An 18,544-nucleotide genomic window follows, 5' to 3' on the forward strand; every position below is an offset into this window, starting at 1 on the left:
TGTTGTGGGGTTGGATGTGTGTTTCCCACCCCCCTGCACACTGTGTTGGTGGTGAAGTCTATGTACAGAAAGACTCACGGAATGACCAGACAGATCCCAGTCCCTAAAGACTTTGGGGAGGCTGAAGGCTGGAACCCAACCAATGAAACCCACCGTGAGTGAATTGGGGTGAGGATACAGGGACCAACGTCCAGTGATGCTCAGGCAAAAAGGTGACACTGCAGGAGGAGTCACAGAACCACAGGGGTTGGAAGGGACCTCAAGAGCTCATTGGGTCCAACCCCCTGCCACAGCAGGGTCCCTAGGAAACATGTCCCTGTGGTAAGGCTCTTCAGTCTACAACCAGTGGATGGGTTGGTTTCCATGGGTGTGCTAAGGCCAACGGAAAGGTGATGGAGATGATAAGGACAAGGTGGTCTGAGCAACCTGCACCTCAGGGCTCCCCCATCCAGCTGACCCTCCTGAAGCACCGACAGACCAGCAGTTCTGGAACTGAAAAACTTTCCATTCTTAATAATAAACATAGAAAAAAAAAATTAAAAAACAAAGAGGAAATTGTGGCCTCCATAAGGCACCGATCCCACGGCTTCAGCAGCACCCAGAGAGTCACAGAACCACAGGGGTTGGAAGGGACCTCAAGGTATCACTGGGTCCAACCCCCTGCCAAAGCAGGGTCCCTGGGACAGGTTGAGTCTCTCTAGATTCTCCAAATCCAAAATGGGCAAAAAAAGAAAGGAAGGAGGAAACACTCAGGAGGAATGTGAGGCTGGGTTTGCAGCCAGGACTGGCTGGTCAGAGGGGAAGCGTGGTTTGGGGGGGGAGGGGGCTGTGTGGGTGCCTCTGTGTATATAGGGGTACAGGAACACCCAAAGAAATTCACCTCTGCTACCTTTGGTATTGACAGTTCTCCTGTGACACCCACTTCTCGCGCTCACCGACGCGACTGTAGCACTTTGCAAAGCTCAAGTCGTCACAAAGCTGCCTGGAATATTGGTGAGAAGCAGGAAAAAGCATCAAAAAAGAGAAAAATAATAATAAAAAAAAAGAATATTGTCCTTGTGCCCGGCCTTTCTGTGATCCAGGTGAACTCTGCCCTTGGGAGGATCATCTGAAGCTTAACCCCCACCCACAGGTACAACAGTAAGAGGATCAGTGGAAAACCCCACAGCTAAACTACATCCTTCCCACGCCAGTGTGCTGGGGAGCTCCAGAGCCCAGGGCTCTTCCAGCACACCTCAAGGGAGGTGACAGCCCTGTTCTTTGCTGTGCTACCAAGCTGAACACCCCTGACCTAACAATGACAACCTTTGGCTCTTCTTGGATCAACCAGGATGCTACATGCTGAGAAGGTGGGGTAACAGTGGGTGGAAAAGAGGGATGGAGAAGGAAAAGAAACTGCTTGGTGACAGTGACAGCGTTTGGGTTGGGACACACATGTTTGGATCCTGTCCCCTCGCTCACCTGGCAGGGTCACCAGGACAAAGCTCAGCCCAGAAGACAGAGCTGGAGATGCAGCGACCCTGTACAGGAGGAGGAAGAAGCTGGTAGCCAGAGATGAAGGTTGGAGCCTGGAAAACCCTCTGGGGTCATTTTAGTTTCTAAGATGCTCGATGCTCTCCAGCAGGTTACAAATGAAAGGGACCAGAGGAAATCCTTAATGAATTAACTCCCACCGGATTGCCATCGCGCTGCCCGAACAGAGCTCTGCTCACGCTCGGGAACCCAAGAGAATCATCCCAAAGAATGAAGCTGCCAAAGCTTCCAGAGGCCTCTCAGGGGGAGTGACAGGATCCCAGCACCCAGCACAGGCTCTGCCACCAGAGATTCCAGCTATGAGGGAGACGGCGACACCGGCAGACCCGGCAGGTGATGGTAAATCTGGCTTCACACGGCCATGGGCTCTGGGGGGTCCATGAGCCCTGATGCCTTGTGCTTATGTGATGTGACTTGGAAGCCCACAGGCCTGTATGGGAACCACATGGCCCAAGGATCGAGCTCCAAAGGGGAAAGGAAAGGGGAAAGGAAAGGGGAAAGGAAAGGGGAAAGGAAAGGGGAAAGGAAAGGGGAAAGGAAGGGGAAAGGAAAGGGGAAAAGAAGGGGGAAAGGAAAGGGGAAAGGAAGGCGGAAAGGAAAGGGGAAAGGAAAAGGAAAGGGAAAGGAAAGGGAAAGGGAAAGGAAAAGGAAAGGAAAAGGAAAGGAGTAAAAAAGGAAGGAAGGAAGGAAGAAAGAAAGAGCATTTTTCACCCCAAGAAGAGAATTTGTGTGCAAGAAACACCTTAAAAAGACACGCTGTCCACTACCCAGGCTACAGGTAACTGTGTTTACGGCGGTACACCACAGGAGCTGTCACGCTGTTCCAACGTAGAGCCCCCAGACTAACTTCTCAGGCAAGTGCTGGACTTTAGAGACCTGTATGGCTTCTGCAAATATTTCCTACTGAAAGGAAAATAAAAATAATAATAATAATAATAATAATAATGAACCCAACCCAAAGCCATCCCCGAGCTCGGGAGCACGACGGGGCTTCGCTCCACGCAGCGAGTTTCACTGTGGGGCACTAAGGACAGGTGAAGCCCCCAAATCCTACCCACCAGACCCAAGTATCTTCACACTGGAATGCAATGATTTCAGGAGGTCAGTTTTAAGGATCACTTCTTTGAAACGGTCCATAAAAAAGAAACCCCTTGGGATGCCACCTCCGCAACGGTCCCTCCTGAGGCGGCAGGACCCGGGGAGGGGGTTTGGTTGTCAGCTCTAGTTGTGCTTTGCCCGGCCGCCTCGCAGGTAGCTCTTCCACCTCTTGACAAAGTCCTTGAAGATGGGAGATTCATCTATGGTGCTGAGGAGCTGGAGCTGGTTGATGTGGGTGGTGTGATAGTCCCACCGCGCCAGGTTGGGAGCGGTGCCCAGCATGAAGTGCCGAAGGTCGTAGATGGTCCCTGAGCCGGTGTCGTAGAGGGGCAGCATGGCCTTCAGGGACTCCATCCCCCGCTCGTAGAGGAGCCGTGCCTCCCTCCCCAGCTTCTCCCCGGCTGTTTCTTTCAAGTCATACAGCCCGATCAAGGAGTACATGAAGCCGTTGAGCACGAAGGAGCTGGGGGAGGTGGGGTACTCCTCGTACCAGTCGTGCCGGTTCATGAAGACGGCTTTCACCCCCCGCTGCTCCGAGGGCAGCTTGTAGGGCGCCGTCGCCCGCAGCGCCGCGCTGAGGAACGCGTGGTCCTTCGTCAGCAGGTACGCCCGCACCAGCGTGGAGATGGCCTGTCCCTGGGCCATGGCTGAGTACCAGCCCGGATCCAAGGACTTAAACCCTTCCCCCAGCTTCCTCGTCACCATGATGGGCCAGCCGCCCCTCTCGTCCTGGTTCCTCACCAGCCAGTTGCTGGCAGCGAAAAAAGCCGCCATGTGAGCGGTGGCTGAGATGGTGACGTTGTCCAGGAAGCCTCTTCCCTTCACTACCAGCCTCACCACTCTCTTGGGCATGATTTTGGTCTGCTTCACCGCCTTGGTGTTGGAGAGGCCCACCCCTTTGCGCAGGTCGGTCACCAGGTCCCTGGTGAGGGTGCTCCAGCTAGTCCTGGCCCCGATGCCGTAGTAGATGTCCCGGTCCTTGAAGGCGATGAGCTGGGTGTTGGAGACGTAGTGCACAGTGAAGAGCTGGTTCTTCTCCGTCGTCTCCAGCACCACCGAGACGCTCCCGTTCGTCACGAACTTGAGATCGAAGGAGATGATGAAGTCCCGGGCGTTGCCGAGCTGCAGAGACACCCCCTCCGTATTGTCTGCAAGACAAACACCCCCCCCCCCAGTCAGTGCCCAAGCCCTCAACATCTCCAAAGCACTTCCAGAGGCAACCCCCCCCCTCCCCTTACCAAGCAGGACCCAGGAGCTTTTAGGGCAGCCCATCAATAATTGAGTCGTTCCTTCTGTGCTACTGGGTAGTGTTTAATTAAGCTGAAAAGTAAAGCCAGGAGTGGGGAGAGCTCGTCTGCATCTTGCATGAAGCTGCTCTGCTGCAGCACTTTGCTGCGGAGCAGGAGCGCCAGGGGCTCTGGTGATGGTTTTATGGGCTGCTCCTGGAAGCTGATGGATGGAGGAGTGTGAGAGACACTGTGGGACACGGGGTTGGGGGCAGGGACAGTGAGGAGGACTTCTGCTGCCTGAGAACCACCCTAAGAACACAGCAGCTGTGTGATTTTCCTCTTCTGTAATTCAACACATAAACCCACACCCACCCTTTTTGGTCCAGTCTGGGACTTGCACTTGGCAGAGGAGGCACCAAAGAACGTGGTGCCACCTGGGCTTTGCTTTCAGCAGAACCACAGCTGAGAGTGTCTGGACGTGGGTTATTCTGCAGGACAGCCCCTGTTATCCATACAGGTCAGGAGATGATGGGCTATAAAGCAGCCCTGTGGAGAAGGACCAGGGGGGGACTTGTGAGGGAGAAGCTGGACATGAGTCACCAATGTGTACCTGCAGCCCAGAAGGCCAACCCCATCCTGGGCTGCATCCCCAGGAGTGTGGGCAGCAGATGGAGAGGGGGGATTCTGCCCCTCTGCTCTGCTCTGGGGAGACCTCACCTGCAGTGCTGAGTCCAGCTCTGGAGCCCTCAGCACAACGACATGGACCTGTTGGAGCAGGGCCAGAGGAGGCCACACAAATGATCCAAACTCTCCCAGCCTGGCTTCCTAGCAGGCTGGGAGAGTTGGGCTGGGTCAGCCTGGGGAACAGAAGGCTCTGGGGGGACCTTGTAGCCCCTTCCAGTCCTGGAAAGGTGCCTACAAAAAGCTGGGGCACGAAGTGACAGGACAAGGGGGGATGGTTTACACTAGAAAAGAGGAAATTTAGGTTGGATATTAGGAATAAGTTCTTCCCTCTGAGGGTGGTGGGTCGCTGGCACAGGTTGCCCAGTAAAGGTGGTGGAGGCCCTGACATTCAAGGTCAGGCTTGATGGGGCTTGATGGGGCTCTGAGTGAGCTGATCTAGTGAGGATGTCCCTGCTCACTGCAGGGTGGGACTGGGTGGCCTTGGAAGGTCCCTTCCAACCCAATGCAGACAACGATTCTATGATGATTCCATGATGATTTGATGATGGTTTTGTGCAGATTCTATGATGATTCTCTGATGACTGTAGGATGACTCTATGATTCCCCCAGGACTAAGATTTAAATCCCTGACTTTTTTTTCCTTTCCCAACCTGACAGTTCTGAGAAGCAGGGTGCTCATCAGTTTAATGGGGAAGAGGAAAAGAACATCCAAAGCCTCACGTGTTGAAGTGCAGATTAACCTCTCCATCCGCAGGACTCAGGTCAATTAAAAACTCAAAAGCAATAAAGCTCCTAGGCAAAGCCACACAATGACTCCAGTGCTCGCTGCAGGCTGGATTTTAAAGCCTAAACCCAACTCCTCCCCAAACCCCTTCGCTGGGAGATCAAAGGGCTAATTAGCTTGTAAGGCTGCGTGCAAATCCTGGAGCTCTGGAGGCACAGAGGGATGCTAAGCACTTAAAGACAGTCATCTTAAATTAATGGCTTGCCATGGAAATGGCAATTGTTTCCTTTCTGCTACTCATCCATGCGTAAAACACCCCCAAAAACGTTTCTGTGTGCAAGGGAGGAGCTTTTCCTGCAGAGCAGAGGCTTCTCCCCATCTCCCAAACCTCAGGCTGGGAGGTGGGATGCTCAGTACCTATTATTTCAACTGAACATCCCGTTTTCCTCATCTTTCAAAGGAAAAGACTGGCTCCTCTGAGTTTCAGAGATCAGCATCTGCTCTGGGAGAAGCAGCCCAGTGCTTTGTCACACAACATTTTCCCCCTGTGAAAAATCTAATTAAAAAAACACCCCCTCCCCAGCTTGCAATTCCTGTCAGGTCAGTTTTACGGTTCCCTGTAAATAAATGATGGGAATTAAAATGGGAGAGGGGGGGAAAGGCAAAGAAAAGGGTTCTGAGAAGGGGAATGAAAGGCTGCCCATGGCTTGCACCGCCTTGAGCGCCTGCAAAGCTATTCCTTAAGGCCATCCAAGATGGGTGGATGCATGCCACAGCCTCCAGGCCCCACAGAGCCCTCTGCCATCAATAAAGGACGAGGGGAGAATGCAGAGCAGGACCTGGGGCCTTTCCTCTCCCTGTATTTATCCACTGCAAAGACACAAGAGTGTTGGACAAGGTTTTCCCTAGAGACCCAGGCCTAAGGTGCCAACTGAAAATTACTCTGTTGTCTTTTTAAGTAATGGACTCGTTAATTCTAATGGGTATTGATTGAGTGCAAACACATTACACCCTTATTAATGAGCCTGCCCCTAGGAGGAGGGAAACTCTGGTGTGAAAGAATGGATTTCCCAGCTGAGAGCCAAACAGAAGGTGGTAAACTGAGGTGAGGGCAACAAAATGCGTCCTGCACGCCTGTGGGTGAGGGGGAGCCTGTGTGCAGCCCCCCAGACCCTCTCCATCCTCACCCCATCTCTGCAAACCCCTGTGTGGGACGTGGGTGGCCGCTCCCCATCCCCACCTTGGGGGACCTGACCCACCAGCTCCCATTTTCACAGAACCACCAGGTCGGAAAAGCCCTTTAAGCTCATCGAGTCCAACCGTCCCCATCCTATGCTAACCCATCCCTCCAAGCACCTCATCTACCCCCTTTTTAAACACACTTTGCACAGAGCTGCACCCCAACGAATTGATCCCAGCTCCAGCCAGAATGCTGCACGTGCTACGCCGGCTCCAGGCTGAAAATAGACCTTATCTATTGTCTGTCAACATCTGCTTATCGCTGGCCAGCCCCATTTCCCAGGCTCCACAACTGGCTCCAGTTCTCTCATTTTGATTTTTTTTTAATTTTTTTTTCTCCTCTTTCTTTTGCTTCTATTTTGAGACAGAAGCTGAAGGCTCAGGGAACGTGACTGCAGCCTCGCAGCGCCCTCCATGCATGTATCCACTCAGCTTGTTGTATAAAAAAAGGGTGAAAAAGCAGAGAGGGAAGAGAAAACGAAGGAGAAACAGGAGAAAAGAAAAACTCCACAGGCACAGAAACGAGATGCTATTCCCAGAGTTACAGGGTTGGGAAAGATCATTAATCTCATCAAGTCCAACTGTTCCTGTCCTGTGCTAAACCATATCCCTGAGCACCTCATTTACCTGTCTGTTAAACACACCCAGGGGTGGGGACTCAGCCCCTTCCCTGAGCAGCCTGTGCCACAGCCCCACAACTCTGCCAGGGAAGAACTTTTCCCTCCCATCTGAGCTGACCCTGCCCTGGGGCAGCTTGAGCCCATTGCCCCTTGTCCCATCTCCTGTCCCCTGGCTGAAGAGACCATCGCCCACCTCTCTGCACCCTCCTGTCAGGGCAGTGTAGGTGGGGAGAAGGTCTCCCCTCAGCCTCCTCTTCTCCAGGATGAACACCCCCAGCTCCCTCAGCTGCTCCTCAGAGGATTTGCCCTCCAGCCCCTTCCCCAGCCTGGTTGCCCTTCTCTGGACTCGCTCCAGGACCTCCATGTCCTTGTGGTGAGGAGCCCAAAACTGGACCCAGCACTCGAGGTGCAGCCTCACCAGTGCCCAGTACAGGGGGCACAATCCCTTCCCTGTCCCTGCTGCCCACGCAGGTGTCCGTTCTCAGGTGAAAGATGGGAAGTCACCAGGGATAAATGACAACACCTCAATCCCCACAAGCCAAAGCTTCCCCAATCCCACCTGCACTGAATTCCCAGCTGTGGCTTACCTGCCATGCATTTCAGATGACCCACCTGGAGCGACAAACTGCTTGACGCTGGTGAACTTGGCTCTGTCAGGTACGGTGGAGAGCGAGCAGCCTTTGGGCACCGTCCACTCCCCGGCCCTGCCAGCTCTGTCCTTCTCCTCAGCTGTTTCATACACCTCCACGTGAGGTGGTTTCTCTGTCAGGTTTTTGCTGTAGTGACTTAACCCGTACTGTGCGATCTGGATGGGGTAGAAGTAGCCTTGAGGTCCCCACTGCGTGGACAGCGGCACACCTGCCAGGGGGAGGAGAGGAGAAGGAGAGGAGCACGTTACCAGCAGGTTCTCAAGGGTCCCTCCTCCTCCCTACCCCTTCGCTTTGGGCAAACAGCGTATCCAGGCTTCAGCACTGGTTGGAGCCCTGTGACTGCTCCCAGTGCCACCAAGATCCATGGCCAGTCAGATGTGAGAAGCCCTTATCACAGCCTCCCACATGTCCCCATTTAATTGTTTACTGAAGCACTGCACTCCTTTTAAAACACACTTTAAACACCCCAACAGATTTCTGTTCCCCCGCTGACCACTGAACCTCCAAACGATGTCACATCTCACACGGCCCCTTTAACACCCCAGAAATCTGTGCAGACCAGGAGTAGGTGTTATGACAAGAGCCCAGTCAGAGTTATTTGATGCTAAAGGAGCAATTTACCCAGCAGCCACAAATCTGCTCCAGTGACCCTGGCTCCCCGAAGAGCATCGCAAGCGCGGTCTGATGCCTGTGGAAACCAGCCAGGCTCTCTGGGCAGTGCTGGAGTATGTCCCCATCCTTCCACCACCCAAACCCCTTGGAGCTTTGGAGCAGCCCAGCCCTGCCAGGATTAACCCTCCACACACAACTCCCTCTCCCAAAAGCCAGTAGCCTTGCAGGAGGAGCACACTTCTCCCTCTTTGTTTAGAGTGAGGGTGATTTTACGTTTAAAGGTCTGCACCAACCAGAAGGATTCCCTGGGTTACCAAGCAGGAAGGTCATGAAGAACCACTTCCACAGCTTGGCAGATTGGGCTTCACAGGCAAAACCCATTGTGTGAGCTCAGAGAATGCCCCACAGCCATGCTTGATGTAGGATTTCCATTTTATATAATGTTTCTTTGGCTCTCCTCTGCCCACCCTTCACCTGGCTCCCAGGAGCCACAGCTTCGGGTTTTGGGTGGAAAAATCCCCACTCCACACTGCCTATTGCATCACCATGAGAGCAGCCTGTGTGGAGGAGCAATATTTATACACATAGTTCCACCAGCGAGCAAAACACACCATGCCTGAGGTAAGGATAGCAACGGGATGCTTCCAAACTCCCAGGCTGGATTTGGAATGGATTTGGATTGGATTCCCACCCCTGGAATGGGACTCCAAAGTGGGAATTGTGACCCTCTTGCAGGAAAGGGACGAGAGGCAGTGCTGTAAACCTTCTCATAGAAGTAAGGAAAGAACAAAGCTGGCTCTAATAAAAGAGTTTGCCCCAGCTTCCCCCTTGGCAATGTCAAGCCCAGAATCAAATTTCCTCTGCAATCCAGTACAAGGAAAAGATTACTTGAACTAAACGTAAGAAGAACCATTTCCAGACAGGTTTTGGTGCTCCACGTTGCTACCCAGTATCACTGGTGGAGGTGTGATAGTTTACTGCTGCCTGAAGAGAAAACCAGCCCAGGAAATGTTTAAATACTGGGTGTTATCTCAGCTCCAGGACAGCAGCTTGCGTATTAACAGCAAACATTTTCAGTTCAGGGTGCATCCAGTGAGACTGGAAGACTGTAAAAGGAAAAATAAGTAAGGAATCTGTTCTAAGGGCTTGACTGGAAATTTCTACAGGGTGACACGATTAAATTCTCCAGGTCATAGGACATGACAACACATTCACCTTCCAGAGAGATGGTGAGAATACAACACAAAGGGGTTTTGCCCCGTGCAGCATCTCTAGGGTTTGGAATGATGTGAGGCAGGAGCCTAAACCTAACCAAGGGGGTGCTTTAATGTTAAAACTCCTCCCCTATGATGTCCAAGTATTTCTCTCCTCTGACCCTTCTGCTGGATGGCAGTGACTCTGCTGCCTCTGCCAACGCCAGGCTCCAGCACCACGTCTGATGATGACAGCTCTGAGACCCCGCTGCAGAGAGCCAAGGCTTCTAGAGAGATAACCACACTGACAACTGAATTCCTACCCAGGTTCTGCTTCTTTTGCTGAGAACCACAAGAACCTCAGGGCAGGGCTGCACAGGGCATCCCGTGCACCTTCCCCCTTTCCTACAAAGACCGGTGGGGCTCCAAGATCTACACCCGAGCCCAACCCCACAAGGTCACCACCCGTGGCTATTACTCATGATCACAGGCTGGATTTAATCAGTAGCAATTAGAAGGGAAAGCCATCTCCTCTGCTGCTCCCTGTGGATGTAAACCCTGAGCAGGACAACACTCACACGCAGCGGGTGAGTAGCTACAGGACGATGTATTCACACCTTTGGGAAAGCCCCAGATTTCAGAGCCCCATTTCCCTTCCTCAACGGATGGAAGGAGGAGTTCAAAAGGAAAGAAGAAAGTGAAAGGCACCTTGAAAATATAAGACTGAGATGCCCCACGTATTTGTTGATGTGAATCCTTTGCAGAGAAACTAACTGCACGACCCATCAGCTTCCTGCAGGTGGGAAGAGCTCCTACCAATGCTGCAGAGCATCCCCATCATCAGGATGTGTGGAAATGAGTGGATTTTAATCCTTAAATGAAAGTTGGTCTTTCATTCACAAGGGGTCACAGTGTCATATTCTAGAACAGTTTTATAAAGTCATTAATTTTTTTACTATGAAACCTGACAAGACTCTTCTGCAACCAAATCTTTGCTGAGCTGTGGGAAGACCTTGTGTCCTGATTACCAGTGGCACAGTTTAGCCAAAGCACAAACTGGAATGGTTTTACTGTGCTTTAATGGCACCCAGGGATGCTCCCGTGGCCAGAGAACTTTTAGATCTTTCAGCAGGGTCCACTGCTGGATCTCCAGCCCGATGGAAGGAGGGGGGTGCTGTTAGGCATGAAGACAAACCTCCCCAATATGAAGCTGGCTGCGAGTAGCCAGGCTGTTCAATGCTGTTTGGCTTAGAGCCTGGGTCCAGATCTGTGGCCGCAGGGATGCAGGAGCATCCTCAGACAGCAGGACCAGGCTTTTTTATCTGCTTTCATATTTTAAAATGGTTTCAGCTCCCTGACAGAGATGACAAGTGACAACAACAAGGCCAAAACTGGAGAGCAGTGTGGTAAAAGAAGCCCCCTGGCATCTCTGGGACCCCAATAGGAGTTGGCAAACCTGGCACGAAGCGAAACCTGTGGGATTTCTCAGAGGAGGCTGAGGGGAGACCTTCTCAGCACCTACAGTGAGCTGCCAGGAGGGTGCAGAGAGGTGGGCGATGGTCTCTTCAGCCAGGGGACAGGAGATGGGACAAGGGGAAATGGGCTCAAGCTGCACCAGGACAGGGTCAGCTCAGATGGGAGGGAAAAGTTCTTCCCTGGCAGAGTTGTGGGGCTGTGGAACAGGCTGCCTAGGGAGAGGGTTGAGTTAAACACATCTGCCCCAGGTGTATTTAACAGATGAGTAGATGAGGTACTTAGAGATCTGGGTCAGCACAGGACAGGAAGGGTTGGACTCGATGATCTTAAAGGTCTTTCCCAACCTTGTGATTCTCTGTGATTCTGTAGGTGGGTTTCAGCAGCAGCATCACAACAAAATTAAGGTCACTTCGCATCTCAAAACGACGGCAGCAAATTTTAAGCAGCATTTCAACTGTTTTAAGAAAAAAAAAAAAAAACAAACAACCAAACAACCCCAAAACAACCAAACGCTCAACACAAACCTTCAACACCACTTATGCACTTCACTCTGTCTCGAACCTCTACGTTGTAGCCCTCGAAGGACATGAAGACCCCGTCGGGGTGGTAAGGTGCTCGCTGCGTGTATACTTTGGAGTAGCTATGAGAGAATTCAAACCTGTCATAACCATCGTACTGAGCAATTTTCCCATAAACCTCAAAGTATTTCTCTACCCAGCTGAACGGCAGGAAGACCTCGTTGCCTTCCCTCCTCCCTTTCACGGTGTGCTCGTCATTGATCAGACAGTCAATCTCCTCGTACTTCAGCCCCGAGGCTTTGCTGAAGCCACCGGCGATGGGGGGAGCCTTCTGCTGCTCCTGGGGTGAGGCTTCCTCGCTCTGCTGCCGGGCTGGGTCGCTCTCGGAGGCGGCGGCGGCGGCTGCCACGGCTCGGCGTTCGGGGCCGGCGAGGCTGCGGGGGAACGGGCCGGCTCTGTCGGAGGAGCATCGGTTCCAGAGCAGCACCGTCACCAAGGTGAAGAGGGCGGAGATGACGATGAGAGTCTTGTAGTTGACCCGAGCTGCCAAGCAACGCATATTCACACCATACCTGCAAAACAAGAGAGGGAGGGAGGTTTGCAAGCGGCGGTTCTGCTGACCGGGAGCATCAGCAGGGCTTCTCGGTGAAACGGTGTTAACAAGATGCTCAGCAAGTGCTGGGACTCAGTTAACAAACTCCCACCGGCCTCAGCGGGCAAGGGGAAGAGAAATCCTTGGCAGGATGTGACTGTAGCTTTCCCATCATCACACGAGAGGGATTTCCCACAAAACAGCCTTGCAGTCAAAGCCTGTAGCCTACAAACACCCGTAGGTCACAGCTCTGAAACCAGCGGGACAGAGGCAGAAACCCAGGCAGCTATTTTTGCCCTTTTGGTTGGGTTTTTACTTTTTTTTTTTTTAAAGCTATAAACATTTGTGAGATGAAAACTCAACATTCCAGCCTAGATCAATCCTTGACTTTACTACTCCTAAGAGGATAACGTGCATGGGGAGGAGCAAGCGGGATGACAGCGAGGACTTTAGGAAGCTCCGGCAGCCCTGAGCCAGGAGCCTCCTCAAGAGGCAAAGGAAGGACTGGGAGAGCATGGGACTGTCCTGGGAATGGGACTGCCACAGACATGCTCAGGACTGGGAGAGCATGGGACTGTCCTGGGAATGGGACTGCCACGGACACGCTCGGGACTGGGAGAGCATGGGACTGTCCTGGGAATGGGGCTGCCACGGACACGCTTGGGACTGGGAGAGCATGGGACTGTCCTGGGAATGGGGCTGCCACGGACACGCTCAGGGGCTCACGTGCCCTGCTCCCCCAGGGGAAGGCAGGAACTACGCAAAGACTCTCCTGGGATTTGCTTTCTTTTTTCCCCTTGTTCCCTCTGCAGGATGGATGCAGGATGCACTGTCACAGCCCCGACAAGGAGCAGGGCTGAGCAGCACGGAAATCAATCCAGAAGCTGATATCACTTAAGCACCTTTGCTCAGAAGACCCTACTCCTGCTGGGGACCCAAGTCCTTCAAACAAACGACATGGGCATTTTCCAAACTCGCTGGAATAGTTAAGACACACTCCATAAAATCCTTATTAAGCACAACTTTAATTTCACCTCTCTGATACACCGTGAGATCAGAGACGCTGAGTTAAGTTTTAAAACCCTTTTGCTTAATTACAGCCCCATCTGACATCCCCAGGGGCAGCTCAGCACCTGAGCTGGGGGCTGGTGGTACCCCAGGATGGTCTCACTGCGCTGGACCAGTGGGGATTTCAACCAGGTGCTCCAGATGTTGCAGATATCCTGCTGCCAGGCAGGAGTGAACCACGCAGCGATTAAAAGAAGCTTCACCTCGAGTCATCCTCACATCATGTGTGTGTCCATCCCCACCCCGCTGCCTTTTTTAAATGGAAATAATCAATTATCTCTCACCAGCTTTATGCTCCCATACACTGTAAGCACCATCTGGTCATTTAAAATCGGACTTTAAAAAGGTAAGTGTCTTATTTTCTGTAAGCCCAGTTTACTACAAGCTTTTAGGGGACATCAATTGATGTATAATTGTGTTTTTATGGCAATGCTAGCATAAGAATAAATCCAATTTTCTGCATCAGCAGGTAATTTTTAGTGACGATGCTTTTGGGGTGACCCCAACAAATACACCCTGCTCTCGTTGCACAAAGGGATAATTCACTTTTTAATAGGGAAAGACACTTCTGACACCCCCTACCTATAAAGCTCAAAGTTAATTAAGCCATCTGGATTGCAGGGGGATGGGGAAAGAGAGAAGGGGAAACACCACCACCACCACCCCCCTTCTCCCATCCCTGCACCTTCAGGTGTCTTTCAGGTCTCCCCAGTGTTCAGGGGTGTGAAATGAGGTGCATCACGACAGCAGCACGTGCTGACACTGGACACAACACTTCGCATAAGGGCTGACACATGTCACCCAGGGTAAACTGGGTAACGCTTCCCCAGCTCCCAAAGGTCCCATCTGCCCCCATTACTGGTGACAGTGGGATGAATGAGACTGGAATACCACTGCCAGCCACGTGCTTTTACTTCTTTATAACCACCATGCCCATCTCACCGGAGCGACACGGCTACGCGCTGCTTCCGAGCGTGATACGAGCTGCTGGTGGTTACTGCAGGGCTGAGGGGTTGGGGTGGGTTTATTTTGCTCAGATCAGCTATTAATAAACTAGATCAATGCTCCTCTAAACCAGGAGGGATGACTCACATTTAACTTCAATTAGAAGCCCCAGAGGATGCATCCATCCTGCGCAGTGAGAGCCTGACCTCCACGGTTCTGCAACCACCCTACTAGCCCGAGTAAAAGGTGTTGTAAGCTCCTTTGTGCTCCTGGACAAATAAAGAGAGTCAGGGCTCAAGAAACCACATCACAAAGTCTGTTTCCCATGATTGGCAGCAAGTTAAAGCATTCCCATTTAAACTCTCTGTGTTTAAACAATAATCAGAACTAAGTTGCCCGCTGAGTCTCAGAGGTCTCCCAATAGTTGCTGGGTGGGAAGATGGGCAGTATTTTTCCTTAAGAGGAGGGATTTCTGCTGAGCAGTGATAAGCTACCTATTTACTTTGAAGCCAGACTAAGCTATTTAGTACACAGTAAAAATAAAACCCAGCCCTGAACACCGAGTGCCCATCTGGGATGGGCAAAACTCAGTGTTTAAATTAAAGATGCCCCCACGAAACTGGGTAAAATAAAGCAACGAGACAAGAACTTTGGTGTAGACCCAGTCCTAAAGTCCTGCTTGTTTCCACATGAACCTCAGGCTGAATTCTGTCCCTGCTTCCTGTTTATCACACAGTGAAATACCCCCCGGGCTGGTCCCGGCGACGTGACAGAACGGGAAACTCCAAACAACTCCGGGATTGTTTTCAAGAACTTTGATAATTATAACGACAACAAAGCTTCAGATCCTTTGCCAAGGCTTAGTGATGTCTTAAAATGGGGTGTTTAGGAGTCACCTGCCTTCCTTGGCATCTCCCAGACGTGTTTTACCTGGCTCCTTGGGTGTACCTCCTCTGACCCACGTCGCGATGGCTCATACACGTCCAGACCTGCCAAACGCTGCATTTTGGGGTGTTACACCTTGAGAACCACCACTGCAAACATCCAGGTGATTTATCAGCCTGCTAACCTGGGCAAGCTGAGCTTCTAGTAACTGTATTTCTCCTTGATTTGCAGGGCGCCTGTGCTCAGTGTGTATTTTACCACCCAGCGCTGCCAGGAACCTGCCAACAGACTGTCTGAGCAGCTACCACACTGCACCCAGATTACTGGCCTCTCCCCCAGCTCCTGAGCACAGATTTACCCTCTAATCCTCCCAGCACTCCATCTGCACGCGATTAGACGGAGAGGATCTACAATCTAAAGTGAAGAAGCCACATCCAGAAGCTTATCCTGCAGCTTTCCAGTCCAATTAGAGCCTAATAGAGTTTTATTTGGCTCAACGCATCTATTACTAAGCATCAGCCAAGTCTGGGGCTTTGTAACAGTCCATCCAAGGAGTCAAAGTTCTTCTCTCTGGCTCCTGATGGTGTCATTTCTTATTAGACATTGAGATTCATGTCCAATCATGGGATGGGGCGAGTTTGGTGCTGGTATCCATGGAGCTACCCCACCTGTGAAGGTTTCAAATGGGTTTAGCTGCTGCCTTGAGATACGTAAGGAGGGAGAGCGTGCCTGCCGTGCCCCATGGGACAGCACCTTCTCCTGCCTCCTGGGCAGACACATGTTTCTCCTCACATGGGAGCAGGATGGTAGTGACACACAGGCCTTCAATCAGGAATGCTTTCTGATCTGGAGTTGGAAAATAAATTGGAAGATTGGAAGAAATCTTGCACACTTCATTGGAATGAAGTGGACAAGTTGCTTCAAGGTGCTGGATAAGCGAGTCTAAGCCCTGCTTTCAACAGGAGGTGGGGCTAGATATCTCCAGACATCCCTTGCAACCTCCACTCTCCCCTGAATCCACAGCCAGAGGAAGGAGCGTGGATGAAGCCAAGGGAAAACACAAGCTCTGTTCACACTGGTCCTACAAAGCGAGCACTGCTCTTCTTCCTCACCTCCCACGCATGCTGTGTGCTTCCAGCAGCATGTGTCAGCCTGTGTTAATTAGCAATAACAACCAAGTACAGGTCAGAGGGTGATTGTCACCCAAACTAGATAGAAAAGGTACTTTTCCTAAGATGCTAGGCAGGCATTTCCCTTGGCCTGCATTGCAAACAACAGCTTCACCCCTCTCCCTTTGCACAGCTGCCCAGCCTGGTTGCATTCAGAGCAGCTCACTGTCCCCAGCTGCTGCCACGGCTCTCGGGCACCAGAGACCCACAACACACCTCTGCTTCCCTAGGAAGCCCGGAATGGAACATCAGTGCAAAACTCCATGGATGAAGTCATTTGCATATCCCACTTTCACACCCTATCAGGGAAAACAGTTAGTCGTGCTGCTGTAATTAGGAGCCCATTTATCCCACAGTCTGATCCACGTGCTTTCCAGATGGATGAAGCTATTAAACCCTTCAACTAATGGCACAAACCATAACCCCAACCCTCACTGCTGCTTACAGAGGCAATAGGCTGCCTCTTCCCCAGCTATCAAGGGTTGTACCGTTACTATGCAGGTTAACGAAGCAAGAGATGAACCTGTTCCATCAGGCTCCCGTGTCTTTGGGCTCTGAAAGCAGCACCCAGTGGAGCATGTCTCAGGACAGCAGCACAAAGGCCGTGACAAGGCTCTGGGGATGAGCCCTGAAGTACGACTCGAGGGAGCTGGGCTCTCCTGGGGCAGGAGGAGGGAGCCCAAACGCGTGGCTGGCCTTGCAGCACCCCAGGCCCTTTCCCTGGAAGGCTCTGGATGGCACGAGCTCTGCCCATCACCTGCCCCTCTGATCCTGTCCTGTGCTAAGCCACATCCCTGAGCACCTCATCTCCCTGTCTGTTAAGCACACCCAGGGAAGGTGACTCAGCCCTCTCCCTGGGCAGCCTGTGCCACAGCCCCACAACTCTTTCAGGGAAGAACTTTTCCCTCCCATCTGAGCTGACCCTGAAGGTTCAGATAAGGCAGGACACTGCAGGGACACCACAGGGACACCACAGGGACCTCCAGCTCGCACATCAAGCACTCACCTCAGCTGCCACAAGGATGAGGCATCTGAAAGGTCCATACAAACACACAGCTGCATGTTCTCCCTGAGTGCCAAGTCCACGATGCTTAATTATCATTTTTGCCCTTAAAACCAACCTCCAGGGTACCTGTTAGAGCTTCTCCAGTCCCACCACCTCCACACAGGTCACACTTAATCAGCAGCACTGGCAACTATTACATCAGTGTGTCAGCTCCTATTTGCTGCTGACTTATTGAAGAGGAGAAGTGTTTTATACTGATGCTGGAGAGCAGGAACACATCCCCATCCCTGCTCCAAGCCACAGCAGCTCCCTCACACGCGCGTGTTACACGAGGGCTGGTACCCACCCTGGTTTAACAGCACTATGGCTCTCACTGCACCCATCTGCCTTTGCCAAAACACAAGTGTGTGCACCCAGGTACTGACTGGAGGTGCAGGTATCCCAGTGTACGTGCCGTGGGGACAGAGGGGACACCCAGGTGAAGCTGCTGCCCGCCCCCCGCAGCTGCCTGGCTGTCTGGAAATCTGGTTCTTGGATTGGAGGGTTCTGCTGGAGCCCAGCATGTAAAGCCCAATTTATTTAACAGGAGGACTGGCCCAGTACAGCAGCAGTAATTTAACTTTGGATTGTGCCAAAGGACAAGACACATCACTCATGGTCTATTTAGCCCGGAAAAGTCAGAACATATCTAGTTTGGAAATCCCTTTCTGCAGCTCAGCCTCCTGTGTGAGCATCTTTAAGGTTGGGAAGACACAAAGAAGAAAGGAAAAAGCAGTTTTACCCCCCCCCCCCCAGCCTCCCAGGGAGAAGTGACCAAACCCACCCTCCTGGAGTAAAGCTTGAAGGACCTTCTAGAGAACAAACCCATCTGCTCTTCAAGCCACAGACATGTGATGTCCAACCTAATTCTAGGCTGGATGTACGAAACATAGAAGCCCTGCGTGGTTCAGGAGCACAGACCCCACCATCACGAGGCTTTCCATCCTAACAACAGAACCCAGACAGTAACACTGACCCTGTGCTTAACAAAGAAGGAAAAGGAAGGAAAGGGAAGGAAAGGGAAAAGGAAAGGGAAAGCCACGTCTCCTCATACCCAGCTTGGTACTACTGCCCACTTCAGGCAGAGTTTTGCATGTCAGACGTGGCTCCAGCCATGGGAAGGCACCGGGTCTCTTTCTGCTTCCCTGTCTCTGATGAAAACGCACCTTGGACGAACTCAAACACAAAGCCTGGAGCTTTGTTTCCCTCCTCACTGGAAAACAGGAAAGAAGGTGACCAAAGTCCCCTCTCCCCAGCCCTGAGG

At 52.0% G+C, this 18,544-nt stretch overlaps 1 protein-coding gene across 1 annotated transcript; it reads right to left on the reverse strand.

Moving 5' to 3' along the window:
- Positions 1-2,301: 2,301 nt before the first annotated feature.
- On the reverse strand, positions 2,302-12,144 carry GLCE (glucuronic acid epimerase). Its single transcript, XM_084267965.1, has 4 exons — positions 11,583-12,144; positions 7,740-7,985; positions 2,592-3,779; positions 2,302-2,436 (listed from the first exon to the last, which is right to left on the reverse strand). Exons 1-3 carry the CDS (start codon positions 12,133-12,135, stop codon positions 2,755-2,757), a joined length of 1,824 nt encoding a protein of 607 aa, XP_084124091.1. The 5' UTR covers positions 12,136-12,144; the 3' UTR covers positions 2,302-2,436; positions 2,592-2,754.
- Positions 12,145-18,544: the final 6,400 nt, after the last annotated feature.

The sequence above is a fragment of the Gallinula chloropus genome (genome assembly GCF_964237585.1).
Source record: "Gallinula chloropus genome assembly, chromosome: 9".
NCBI lineage: Eukaryota > Metazoa > Chordata > Aves > Gruiformes > Rallidae > Gallinula > Gallinula chloropus.